Source organism: Aspergillus caelatus (assembly GCF_009193585.1).
Source record: "Aspergillus caelatus strain CBS 763.97 unplaced genomic scaffold BDV27scaffold_39, whole genome shotgun sequence".
NCBI lineage: Eukaryota > Fungi > Ascomycota > Eurotiomycetes > Eurotiales > Aspergillaceae > Aspergillus > Aspergillus caelatus.
In genome coordinates, this window is record NW_022475302.1 from 64996 (window position 1) to 77230 (window position 12235).

At 50.0% G+C, this 12235-nt stretch overlaps 4 protein-coding genes across 4 annotated transcripts; 3 read left to right on the forward strand and 1 right to left on the reverse strand.

The window, feature by feature from the left end:
• The first annotated feature begins 43 nt into the window (after nucleotides 1-43).
• On the forward strand, nucleotides 44-2648 carry BDV27DRAFT_124176 (signal recognition particle subunit SRP68). Its single transcript, XM_032066036.1, has 3 exons — nucleotides 44-287; nucleotides 364-1503; nucleotides 1558-2648. The coding sequence occupies exons 1-3, from the start codon at nucleotides 97-99 to the stop codon at nucleotides 2060-2062; spliced, it is 1836 nt and encodes a 611-aa protein (XP_031930285.1). The 5' UTR covers nucleotides 44-96; the 3' UTR covers nucleotides 2063-2648.
• Nucleotides 2649-4267: 1619 nt separating this feature from the next.
• On the forward strand, nucleotides 4268-6238 carry erg5 (C-22 sterol desaturase erg5). Its single transcript, XM_032077556.1, has 4 exons — nucleotides 4268-4554; nucleotides 4682-4832; nucleotides 4899-6138; nucleotides 6195-6238. The coding sequence occupies exons 1-4, from the start codon at nucleotides 4395-4397 to the stop codon at nucleotides 6228-6230; spliced, it is 1587 nt and encodes a 528-aa protein (XP_031930286.1). The 5' UTR covers nucleotides 4268-4394; the 3' UTR covers nucleotides 6231-6238.
• Nucleotides 6239-6907: 669 nt separating this feature from the next.
• BDV27DRAFT_77365 (rhodanese-like domain-containing protein) lies at nucleotides 6908-7898 on the forward strand. Its single transcript, XM_032077557.1, has 2 exons — nucleotides 6908-7222; nucleotides 7364-7898. Exons 1-2 carry the CDS (start codon nucleotides 6959-6961, stop codon nucleotides 7739-7741), a joined length of 642 nt encoding a protein of 213 aa, XP_031930287.1. The 5' UTR covers nucleotides 6908-6958; the 3' UTR covers nucleotides 7742-7898.
• A 415-nt stretch (nucleotides 7899-8313) lies between these two features.
• On the reverse strand, nucleotides 8314-11892 carry BDV27DRAFT_77374 (putative mitochondrial translation initiation factor IF-2). Its single transcript, XM_032077559.1, has 3 exons — nucleotides 11349-11892; nucleotides 8735-11271; nucleotides 8314-8661 (listed from the first exon to the last, which is right to left on the reverse strand). The coding sequence occupies exons 1-3, from the start codon at nucleotides 11799-11801 to the stop codon at nucleotides 8418-8420; spliced, it is 3234 nt and encodes a 1077-aa protein (XP_031930288.1). The 5' UTR covers nucleotides 11802-11892; the 3' UTR covers nucleotides 8314-8417.
• Between the last annotated feature and the right edge of the window lie 343 nt (nucleotides 11893-12235).

Sequence of the window (12235 nt, forward strand, 5' to 3'; positions counted from 1 at the left end):
GACCACGCCAGCAACCCGCACTCTCCAGTCCGACGCCTACCCACCTTAGTAGAGAGGCGTCAATCAATCCACTTGATACCTCTAATTACAACCACAATGGATATTACAGATTATATTTTCAACCAGAGAGAGGAGGTCCTCTTGGCTGGTGATTATAATGCCTACCGTGCCCATACCACCCGCAAATTGCACAAACTCCGCAAGAAGCTCGGGCAGACCACACCCAAAGGCCGGAAATATGCTGCCAAACCCCCCGTCAGCGCAGAGAATGTCAACGGCAATGTTGCGTATGTTCTTCCAAGTTGCAGCTCCTGTGTCGGTTTCCCCTAATAACCACATGTGCTGATTCGTACGGTTCAATAGATATGTTCACATCCTACTCCTAAGCTCGGAACGAGCATGGGCACAAGCACTGCAAATGAAGTCGGCGCATTCTGCAGATCCGTCAGCAAAGGGAATCACAGGTGCCGCCCGGCGTCACATCATCTCGCGACTGCATAAATCAGCCGGTTATGCAAATGAACTTGTTCTCTTGTTACAAGACCAAGCTTCTGGTGCTACTGATAATGATCTTCTTGAAGCGCGGGCATACCATGCCACACTCTCGGGGGCCCTATCATTGGAGAAGCGGAAATGGGAACAGTGTATGCAAGACTACTCTGTATCAAGGGTTATATATGCAGCACTTGGTCAAAACAATAAGAAGGATGCATTTCGGGATCTCCTCTCTGGTACCGTCGACCCCAGTTTGAGATATGCCGCATACCAGATGAAGCTTCCACGTTCAAAGCCTCTGACCTCTTTGGCCATCAGCTTTTTCCCGTCGGACGCCAAGCTCAGGTCAGAAGTCGAGAAGGTGGATCCTAACTGTCTTAAAGAGGATGCTGCTGGAACAAGGAGAACTGCGGACGGGGAGGTGCAGCAACTTCCCGACAACATCACATGGAGGTCACGGACCGTTGCTTTGGAAGACGCCGCAATTTCCCAGGCTCTCGCAGCAGCAGCGGCGGCGGAGTCTCGCCTCGCCTCGTGGCTCGCAGATGCCTCGGGCAAATCCGCATCATCGAAGGATAAGGCAGCTGCCTACGATAACGTCATTATTGCCAGCCAAGATGCCGTGGATGCTACAAAGACGGCCATCGATGACCTTGTCAGTGAGGGCGTAGATCTTGGCGACAAAAGGATGCAGAGCTTGCAGATTACCCGCACTGCCGTCAATTTTGCTCTGGTAGGGTGGAGAGTTGGGCGTAATCGCGTATTGTGTGGTGAGCATGACGGCATACATGGTGAGATCGACCAGGCCAAGACAACCAAGGGCAGCAAGGGTTCTGCCAAACGCGAAGAAACCAAAGGCAAGAAGCTGGCCCGTCTGCGTGAAAGGGTCGTTTTGTATGATTCTACGTTGCAGAGCATCGAGTTCATCCTCGAGCTACCCGGTGTGGCAGCTGATTCTACCTTTGTTCAGGAGCTTGGAGCTAAACGTTCCTACTTCCGGGCCTTGAGGTATGGCGTGCCGCTCCCCTTTCAGTCGCGGAATTCTCTAACATGAACTTTTAGATGTCTCACCATTGGGCGGTCTCACAGTATCCTTGGAAAATATAAAAACGCACTTGCGTTGTTTTCGCAAGCGTTGGCGCTCAGTCAGGAGTCTGCGAGCTCAGTTCAGTCCACCGCCGAAACGGAAGAGTTGCCGAAGCTTGATATCACACGCAACCAAATCCAGACCCTCCAGTCAACCTTGCGGGCCCTGGTTTCACAGTACCGCGGGCTTGTCACTCTGGAGAAGATCTCCGAGCAGCAATCGAAATCGGCCAGCGAGCGGCCGATGGTTGAGCGGTTGCACGAGTACCCCGGCGACGGTTTGGATTTGAAGAACCTCGTCCCATACCCACCTCAGATGGAACCAGTGCCAGTGAAGCCACTGTTCCTTGACGTCGCATGGAATTACCTTGACTATCCCCGTGAGAATGTGAACACCCAAGGTGCAGCTCCGACCTCAACTGAGCCAGCCACTGAGGAAAAGAAGGGAGGCCGACGCGGCTGGTTTAGCTTTGGCCGGTAAGGAATGGGTATGGTGGTTACGTTTGGTATGAGCTGGAATGATCCTCCGTTATTTGATGCACATAGGGCTTGGATGTCAAAGGCATTTCCACTTCTACTCGAATGAGTCCAGTTAATTGATAGACTCAACATTCAAAACCTTGAGTGAATATGAACAAGTGCAACGCAACGCTATGGGCTGATCGTGGCAGTTCACTCTAGTACCTAGTTGTAATTGTAACCGCCTTGGCCCATTTCCAGATCAGGCATGCCGATGAGGAAGTGACTACCACTATCACTCCTTGACACAGGTAAAAGAAGAGGTGGCTCTTCATCAAATGGCTATGGGGCGTTGGGGTAGACACGTCGCTGTGCAAGTGGCTTTTGATTTCATTCTTTTTAGGTTTGCTAAAGTATATTGCCACTGTTGATTCTTCCTATTTGTCTTTCTCGAGCAACGGACGCTGGTTGCACGTTTTCCATGTATAGTGAAATGTACCTAGTGCGTCGGATCGATTGTATTAGTGCAAATATATGTCGTCGGCGTACATACAAGAGAGATTAGTCAAAACAACGACAGAAGAACAAGGAGAAGGAAGGGAAAAAAAAAAAAAAAAGAAAGAAAACTCGTAGAACTCCATAGACCAGAAAAGGCATATATATACTTAGTTCTCGTTCCTATATACCTGATTGGTTATGATTTAACCTCTAGAGTCAGATATCTTGATTGGCCATTGGGTTCAACTGACTTCAAGTTACTACGTCCTATATCTATCGAGTGGTCGTTCAGAAGACCAGAAGTTTATGAATTGTCAATAGCTTAGCTTGGAAGTATAGAAGTACTAAAAGTTGAAAAGTTACGATTCTTTGTCAATGGTCCATAATGCAGCAGAGCATGAGCCACCGGCTATTGCCTATGCCGGGAACTTCAGTTGTTCCACGGATGTTGCTTGATTAGGTATTTAATCAGGCAATTCACCATCATAAGGTTCATTGGATCCGTGCATTACATTAGAGTTGTGATTGCCTGCCCCAGGCAACTAGTGACTAACTGGCCTGAGAAACAGGACACGTGCACAGGCCAAGGGGCACGAACGACCGGGACCTCAACAACCGAATCACCTTTTCGCTGATTACTCGACACCTCCAGCTTCTCGAACAATTTCCCGAAGCAAGGGTTTACTAAGACATTTATTTCCACCCCATGTGCACGTACTCTGTAGATATGGGGGTTCTACCATGAGGACTGAATAGAGTCATACCATACAAGTCGATATTATGTAAATAATCCTGATGGTCTAAATTGACAGATTGCTTGATCTATACTCCATACTCCGTAATAACTCGACCTTACCCTATCAATAATAAATAATCGGGTCATGGATCCAATGGTGAGCCTTACTTTGTCACCGGGGGATCAGAATTATTCAATGGTTCGAGTTGACGAGGGATACATGACTCGGATCTAGAACCCTCACCGGTCAGTCATTACTTCCAACTCTTCGAAAAACAGAACACCTAAAAAAAAAAGGGGGGGGAGGGAGAAACAATTGAAATTGTCAGAACCATATCTACCAGAGTGGAATATCAATGGAGGGTGTACTGTCTTTTACGATGTACATTGTATCATGGTATCGGAAAGAACCAACCGCTGGACTAGGGCTAGTAAGTAGTACTACTACTAGTACTACTAGTAGTAGATGCGACTGCAGAAAAGGTGCAGAAGTTCGTTACCAAATACTAGTACTATACCAATAGTACAAGGATGTCAGGGGGACGTGCAATGTAACAAACAGGGATCATGATAGGCTTGATTGACCTACTCGTATTGGATCCCTGTCAATACCGGCCCCGGGGACGCTGTAAGGTTCCCGAAACCTCGACTAGTGGCCAACGGAAGCCCAGCATTCCGGATGACCCTGATCAACTAGTAATGAATATTATTCCATTCCATGTAATCTTTGTATATTGGAAGTGTGTTCGAACCAGCAACTTCAAGTGCCTGTCCCGTCCGTAGTAATTTCTGAATAGAATTCTCTTAATTAATGCTACCCGAGTGGAGACCATTGGATGTCTCTTAATTGCGTCTGGAGTTTCTCCGGTGTTTCCGTACGTGGTGTTTCTTAACAGTAATGTATCCGTAACCCGTCCGCCGATCTATTACTATTTTTTTTTTTTTCCTTTTCTTTTCTTTTCCCACCTCCCCTAGGACTCTCGGCCGTTCCCTCGCCAATCTCCTAAAGAGAAGTGGTGTGTCTGTCTTCGGGGAAGCCGTCACTCATTCTCTTTCCTTCTCCTTGATCTCACTGTTGGAGAGAGACCGAGAGAGTTCCCAGCACCATCACCATCCCATCATGGCCAACATTACTGGGAGCTTTGTCTCTCCTTTAGCGGATGCTACCGTTGTCCCTCAGCTTTTCCAGTCCTCCGGACTGCTCGGGTCCTTGCTTGGCGATTTCAATGTTTGGAAGGCTTTGTTGACTCTGTTTATCGCGGCTGTTATCTACGATCAATGTAAGTCGTCTACATTCTCTCTCGAATACTTTCCATCATGTCCTTCGGTCTACGACTCCTCTCCCTTCCCCGGCTGTCTCTGGAGCATCCGCTGTGAACCATGGCTGATGATCTTAACTTGGTACAGTCCGATACTTCTATCAGAAAGGATCCATTGTTGGACCAAGATGGAAGTTGCCATTCATGGGACCTTTCCTTCAGTCGGTCAACCCCAAGTTTCACGAGTACAAGGCCAAATGGGACAGCGGAGAACTGAGCTGTGTTTCCGTCTTCCACAAGTAAGTCTTCGCTGAGCGAGTAGCTTTTCTGCGCTGGGACCAACGGCTGATACCAAACCTCGTTAGGTTTGTCGTCATCGCATCCACCCGTGACATGTCCAGGAAGATCTTTAACTCTCCTGCCTACGTCAAACCCTGTGTCGTCGATTCGGCGCATAAGTTGCTTGGCGAGGACAATTGGGTGTTCTTGGATGGCAAGGATCATGTTGAATTTCGCAAAGGCTTGAACGGCCTCTTCACCCGTTCCGCGCTCACTTGCTACCTTCCCCGCCAGGAGGAAACCTTTAACCAGTACTTCAAGCGCTTCCTCGAGAAGTCCAAGGCCAATGACTTCAAGCCTACCCCCTGGATGCCGGAATTCCGTGAATTGATGACTGCCATCTCCTGCCGTACTTTTGTGGGTCACTACATGACCGATGAGGTCATCCAGAAGATCAACGATGACTACTACTTGATCACGGCCGCCTTGGAGTTGGTCAACTTCCCGATTATTCTTCCTTACACCAAGACATGGTACGGAAAGAAGGCCGCGGATATGGTTATGGAGGAGTTCGCTAAGTGTGCCGCCAAGAGCAAAGCGCGTATGGCTGCCGGTGGAGAAATCTCATGTATCATGGACGCTTGGGTCAAGGCTCAGCAGGTCTCCGCGAAGTACAGGGAGGACGTCGCTAAGGGCATCCCCGCGGAAAAGCCTCCTCAACTCCTTCGGGATTTCACCGATGAAGAAATCGCTAAGACTGTTTTCACCTTCTTGTTCGCATCTCAGGATGCAACCAGCGCCGCCTCTACCTGGCTGTTCCAGCTCATGGCCGACCGCCCCGAGGTCTTGGAGAAGGTGCGGGAGGAGAACGTGCGCCTCCGCAATGGTGACATCAACGCGCCTATTACCATGGAACTGCTCGATCAGATGGAATATACTCGTGCTGTGGTGAAGGAGACTCTGCGTTACCGCCCACCCGTTATTATGGTCCCCTACCTGGTCAAGAAAGATTTCCCCATCACCGAAAAGATCACCGTTAAGAAGGGCTCTATGATCATCCCATCTGTCTGGCCTGCAACCCACGACGAGGAGGCGTACCCCAACCCAGACAGCTTCGACCCGGATCGCTGGATCACCGGCACCGCTGAGCAAAACCCTAAGAACTGGTTGGTCTTTGGCACTGGACCCCATTATTGCCTGGGTCAGACCTACGCTCAGCTGAACTTGATGGCCATGATTGGCAAGGCCAGTATGGAGATGACGTGGGAGCACACCACCACCCCCAAGTCGGAAGACATCAAGGTGTTTGCCACTATCTTCCCTCAGGTATGTATATCTTTACCCTACGATAGGCCCCGTTCCAAAGCGCTAATGCAACTTAGGATGACTGCCTGCTTACATTCCGCCCTCGTGCCTAAACTTCTATAATCGATTTTATTCTTCCCTTTTTCTTTTCATTTTCCCTTTTCCTTGTCGGTCCTCCAGTGTTATATTCTCTATCCTGGAGATAGAATGGCCGTACCCTTCTTCTCTTCCTTCTATACCTGTATCTACTTCTTTGTACCATTCTTCCACCTTGGGGGGTTTTTTTTCGGTGGTGATTCTTTTTCGTTTTACCATTTCTTGTTTAACGGATGAAAATTAGGACCGTGCTTGTGCCGATGACGAGCCACAGGGACTCCCGCGCTCGCAATGTGTGAGGCCGAGCCGTCCGGGCGTACATGATATTGAACGATTCACGCAGGGTCGTCAGCTTTATGAACAGTGAAGCGGTGAAGGACGTGCCATTTTAGATTACGCTACCTAGAATAATAATAATTGTGAACCCTTTTCATTTCTAGTTCAGCATGAGCCGAAGCGAATGTAGAGAAAATAAGGTTCTGAGGTTTTTAAGTGCTTACAGGGAACACAACCCTGCACTGATCGCTCAGGGAATCCCTACCCTTAACCGCTCCCACGTACTTAACCATACGGTAATCTAACATCCAACCACACAACCCACCCGTCGTACGGTTGCTACCCTCCCCTTTAGGCAGGCGGTAAACACCTAGACATACTGACATCACCTCAACTCCATCTCCATCTCCATCAATCCCGAGTAACTGCAACTCAACCCCCCATGTAATAAACCCAATTACAAACCAAAATGGCCTCGATACAATCCATCCGACGCCCCCTAACAACCGTCACATCCCGCACCGCAAAGCAAATCTCCGCGCCGGCAGCAACCAGATCTCTATTCCGCACCGTCCCGCAAACAACGAGAGCCTTCGGAACGGCACCACCATCGCCATGTCTGGCTCGCGGAATTCCCTGCGTACGTCGCATGAAGTTGGCCCCAGTCCAACAGAACCTTCGCCGGTGGAAAAGTAACGGTGAACCCACTTTCAGACAATGGGGGTTTGAAGATGTATGTTTTGTCCTTGTGTTATATTTCCCCTTTCCGTTTTAATTTGATTATCACATTCTCAAAAACAATATACCCAAACCATAAAGAACCACTACTCCACAAAACAAATGATACTAACCCACAAATCAAAAACAAAAATAGATCAGCGCCTCCCTCCCGACCTCTCCAGGAACAAAGCCCCAAAAGAACCTCATCCTCGTTGACGTGCGCGAGCCCGCCGAGTTGAAGTCTACGGGTATCATACCGTCCGCTGTCTCCGTGCCGCTTGCGTCACAGCCGGATGCGTTTTTCCTCACGCCGGAGGAGTTCGAGACAAGATTTGGATATCCCAAGCCTGGGGCTGGGGAGGAGGGTGATATTGTGTTTTATTGTAAGGCTGGAGTGAGGGCGAAGGCTGCGGCGCAGTTGGCGGTGCAGGCTGGGTATGAGGCTGAGAGGGTTGGGGTTTATGAGGGGAGTTGGTTGGATTGGGCGGATAGAAAGGGTAGGGTTGAGAGGTGGGAAGGGGAGTCGGAGTAGTTTTTCTTTTGTCTCCTCTTCTCTTTCGTTCTGAGCTTGTTGGGGGAGGGTTGAGGATGGTTGTATATATTGTATTAGATTGTAGGTTATGGTTATTTGGGATGAAGGGGGAACATGTGTTATTGGAACAGTCAAGTTATCGTAAGGACCGTCTATATTAATCACATATGGTAGAAGTCAAAGAAATCCAATGAATTGAACTAAATCGCAAGTATCATTAACAAGCATAACTATAGGCATCGACCACGGCCACTTGAAATCCATTTCTGTACAGACATCTTGCTTTTGGACAACCCAGTCGTGATCATTCCTCATGCATGCAGGCTTTTTAAGTGACTTTTATCCATTTTCTCCAGCCCAGCCTAACCCCAGAGATAACCGTGGCCTTTCTTTTTTAACACACACGTTATCCCTAACCAGTTCCGTTTTGTTTCATCACATCATGCACTACTTCAACGTAGTACATTAAATCATCACGGCACATAAAGAAATCACATCGCTATATGGTAAACCTATACATATGGGCACATGCCTGGTAGCTCATTACCCGATAGTTGAGTCTGCCCCAAACTCTGGCAAACGGCCAAGTGCCGAATGCCATATGGTTACCATCGAGGACCTGTCGAGATAACTGGTAAGTCCCCAGGCTATGGTGGGTCATAAGCTCGTATAAAATTTAAGGGATGTCGAACACGGGCTTGAGCTTCTTGACAAGACCCCATTCCTCCATCGACACGTCTGAACGGTAGAATTCCTTAAGAGTGTCGATACTGGCACGGGAGATCTTGGAGTACAGGGTGTCCTTCTCTTCCAGTTGACGTCCGTACATGGGCTGGTTAGCTCCCTCGATCTTGACAGCAACAGAGGGTTGACCCTTCTTGACCACGTTGACTGCTTTGTGATCACGTTCAATCGATACACTATAATCCGATATTAGTAAGGCGCTGGAGTTTTTGAAGAAAAAAAAAAAGGAGGGCGGAGAAAGGGACTTACACTCTGCCAATCTCGATAATTTCCTTGGCACCGGTCGTTGCGTTGGTCTTAACTGCGGCAAGTGGTGTATGCATCCGCAGACTACCTTCAATGACATCGACACCGATGACGATAGGGTCCTTCTTGTTGAAGACGGCGACGGGACGGAGAACACAAGGGAAGACAGCAAGCATCTTGCTCTCCTCCTTTCTCTTCTCCGTCAATTCAGCGATATGCTTAGTGAAGTCATCGAACAAGTGGTAGATGATGTCTGCGGTGAAGATCTTGACACCAACTTCCTCGGCATACGCGGCCGCTTCCTTGTCAACCTTAACATCGAAGCACAGCATGACGGCGTATTCCTTAGCCTTTTCCAACATCGTACCAGCCATCATCACATCACGTTTATAAACAGGGCCGATGGAGATGTTGGCAACGGGGATCTTAGAGACACGAAGGAACTCAAGCAAAGCTTCGAGGGAACCAAGGGTCGAGGCCTGGACACTGACACCACGCTGATCCTTAGAAACCTTGCTCAGCAGATTCTCCAGATCAGACATGACTTCATCCTCGATGTCCTCCTCATCATCATCAGGTCCGACGACCATCAACCGAGAACCAGCAATGGCATGCTCGAGATCGTTGGCTGCGATCTTGACACCAAGGGCGGCCTTGACTTCCTTGTTATGAACGTACTGTGACTTCAGACGAAGTTCCTTCAGAGGTGCAGGCGTCAGCAACGCTCGGATATTGGTTGATATAGGACCGTTAAGACCGCATAGTACGACTCGATCACCCTCCCGGAGAATACCGTTGGAAAGGACAACATCGATTGTCGTACCAAGACCTTCAATCACCTTCACTTCAAGAACAGTACACTCGACCTCCGACAAGTACATGAGAGAGTTAGTCATACGCTCTTGAGTCAAAGTGGTCAGCAGCTTCAGCATGTCGGGAATACCCTCTCCAGTGTGAGCGGAAGTCGGCACGAGAGAGACATTACGGGCCATGGACTTGTTCTCGTAGTACAGCTCAGAGTTGAAACCCTGTTCGGCGAACAGGAGCTTGGTCCGCTCAAGACGCGTACGGAACTCGTTCTGGACTCCCTTGCTCTGCATAGCCAAACTCTCCTGGAATCCGTTGTTGTCAATCTTCTTCCAGCCGTACAGACGATCGATCTTGTTCAGGGCAACAATGAAGGGAGTGCGGCGGTCACGGAGCAACCTCATGGACTCAAGGGTCTGCGGCTCGAGACCGTGCATGATATCGACGACCAAAATGGCGATGTTACAAAGCGAAGAACCTCTGGAACGCAGGTTGGAGAAGGACTCGTGACCGGGGGTATCGATGACCAATAGACCAGGAATCTTGAAGTCGAATGAACCATCCTTGTTCACAGGAGCAGTCTTCTGACGCAGAGCATCCACAGGGAAGTAAGTAGCACCAATCTGCTGAGTAATACCACCAGCTTCCCCTTCTTGGACGTTTGTCTGACGAATCTTGTCCAGCAACTTGGTCTTACCGGTATCGACGTGTCCCAGAATACAACAGATGGGGGAGCGGAGGTTATCCTTTGAGCGAGCTGCCATCGCCTCCTCGTGCTGCTTCTTTCTGCGCTCTGCGGCTTCCGCCTTCCTTTGAGCAATGGCCCTTTGTGCCGCAGACTGTTCTTCATCAGAAGACTCGTCTTCGGAAGATTCTTCCTCGGAGGACTCCTCCTCCTCCTCACCCTTCTTTTGTGCTGCAGCAGGCCTCTCAGGGAGCTCTGTCTTGTTGGCGCCATTTGTGGCTGGCTTTTCTGCATTGTCTTCCTCATCTGTAGGAGCGTCCCATGAGTCCTTCACGTCGTCTTCTGCGTCAGCAGCCTTCTCCCAGTCGTCCAATTCGCTCTCCTCTCCACCAGCAGCAGCGGAGGCAGCGGCGGCGGCGGCGGCGGCGGCTTCAGCCTCAGCCTTCGCCTTCTCTTCGGCCTCTTTCCTTCGGCGTTCTTCTTCAGCTTCACGCTGTGCCTTAGCCCGTGCGGCGGCAGCCTCCAAGTCTTCTTCCTGTTTAGCTGGGCCCTTCTTCTTCTGTCTCTTCTTGTTATCGTAAACAGGCTTCTTCTTCTCAGCACCCTGGTCTTCCAAGCCGGCAACCTTGCCTGCACCTGCAGCAAGCATCTGCTTCAGACGCAGTTCATTGCGCTCCTTTGCCTCCCTCTGGGCCTTAGTGAGCAGCTTTCCTTCTTTCCTGAGTTGCTCCTTCTTTTCCTTCTCCTTTTCCTTCTTGCGCTGACGAGCTTCCTCTCTCTTCTTCTCCTCCTCTTCTTCCGCGCGTCTCCTTTCCTCTTCTAAGGCCTGCTGCTCAGCTAGAAGTCGCTCCTCTTCCTCACGCTGCTTTCTGAGAGCCTCCTGTTGTTTTTGGAGAGCAGCAAGGTGGGCAGGAACCTTCTTTTTCTTGCCACCAGTAGGTTCTGGGGCAGCGGGGGCGGGAGCAGCAGCGGCAGGTGTGGGCTCTTGCTTCTTCTCAGGCTCGGCCTTAGCAGGCTGCTGAGGCTTTTCAGTCTTCTTCTTCGCGGCCTAGATAGTAGATTCAATAATTAGCGCGAGTGTAATGGGATTGAGACCGAGACCGGGACCGAAGAGCCGATAGATACCTGTTCCTTCTTCCGCTGCTTTTCTCTCTCCTTCTTTTCCCTTTCCTTCTCCTTCTTGGACTTCACACGGAATTCACCCTCACCCTCGGCCTCCTTGGGCGCTGCAGCGGCCTTTGCAGCGGCCTGGGCAGCCTTCTGATTCTTCTTGGAGAAGACGTCATCCTCATCATCGAAAGTGCCTTCTTCAGGTTGCTTGCTGGCGAAGTCTTGAGCTTCGTCCGCCGCAGGTGCCTCCTCACCCTCGACGAAATCGTTCTGTTGCTTCCCCTTCTTTCCCTTCTTGGCCTTGTTCTTCCTTAAAGCGGCAAGTAGACCGCCGCCGCCAGTCTCTTCTTCGGCGGGAGCGGCATCTTCCTGGGGGCTGGGCTCGCCACCGGCTGCAGGGGCAGATTCGCCGAGCTCAGCTTCCCAATCAGCCTCCTGTCTCTTATTTCCCTTCTTCTTAGGCGCCATCTTGGAGATATCGAGTTACTGATCGGACGGATAAGGGCTCAATCGAGGCGGATCGTCTTTCTTTACAGAAGACAGTAGAGATATCCCTGAGTACTCCTACGGGACGTATGTTAGTGACAAGGGGGAAGAGAGTGCCACCCGTGTCGGAGATGGGTGAATAAATGGAGGATGGGCAGGTGCACGAACAAGAATATCAGAATCACCGGCAGCTACTTGCGGCGGTCGAAGAAGAACAGAGTGGCAAATTAAGCCTGAAATCCTCCACAAGGAAATTAAAAAGAAAGACCGAGGTGAAAAGAGATAACGAGCACCTTTTCCCCCTGTGGTTGATAAGGTCCAAGGCTGGAGACTCGACAAGTGCCTTTGAGTGGGTAATAAGAATTTTGGGATGGTTTTGGTGGGGACAAATCCTTGAGCTTTGATATCCGAGACAC

Excerpts from the sequence above, each read along its gene's own strand:
- BDV27DRAFT_124176 (XM_032066036.1), top strand. The coding sequence starts at position 97 with ATGGATATTACAGATTATATTTTCAACCAGAGAGAGGAGGTCCTCTTG. Across the intron at positions 288-363 it reads AATGTCAACGGCAATGTTGC|ATATGTTCACATCCTACTCC; the intron begins GTATGTTCTTCC and ends ACGGTTCAATAG. Across the intron at positions 1,504-1,557 it reads TCCTACTTCCGGGCCTTGAG|ATGTCTCACCATTGGGCGGT; the intron begins GTATGGCGTGCC and ends ATGAACTTTTAG.
- erg5 (XM_032077556.1), top strand. The coding sequence starts at position 4,395 with ATGGCCAACATTACTGGGAGCTTTGTCTCTCCTTTAGCGGATGCTACC. Across the intron at positions 4,555-4,681 it reads GGCTGTTATCTACGATCAAT|TCCGATACTTCTATCAGAAA; the intron begins GTAAGTCGTCTA and ends AACTTGGTACAG. Across the intron at positions 4,833-4,898 it reads TGTGTTTCCGTCTTCCACAA|GTTTGTCGTCATCGCATCCA; the intron begins GTAAGTCTTCGC and ends AAACCTCGTTAG.
- BDV27DRAFT_77365 (XM_032077557.1), top strand. The coding sequence starts at position 6,959 with ATGGCCTCGATACAATCCATCCGACGCCCCCTAACAACCGTCACATCC. Across the intron at positions 7,223-7,363 it reads GACAATGGGGGTTTGAAGAT|ATCAGCGCCTCCCTCCCGAC; the intron begins GTATGTTTTGTC and ends AAACAAAAATAG.
- BDV27DRAFT_77374 (XM_032077559.1), bottom strand. The coding sequence starts at position 11,801 with ATGGCGCCTAAGAAGAAGGGAAATAAGAGACAGGAGGCTGATTGGGAA. Across the intron at positions 11,272-11,348 it reads AGCAGCGGAAGAAGGAACAG|GCCGCGAAGAAGAAGACTGA; the intron begins GTATCTATCGGC and ends TCTACTATCTAG. Across the intron at positions 8,662-8,734 it reads ATTATCGAGATTGGCAGAGT|TGTATCGATTGAACGTGATC; the intron begins GTAAGTCCCTTT and ends ATCGGATTATAG.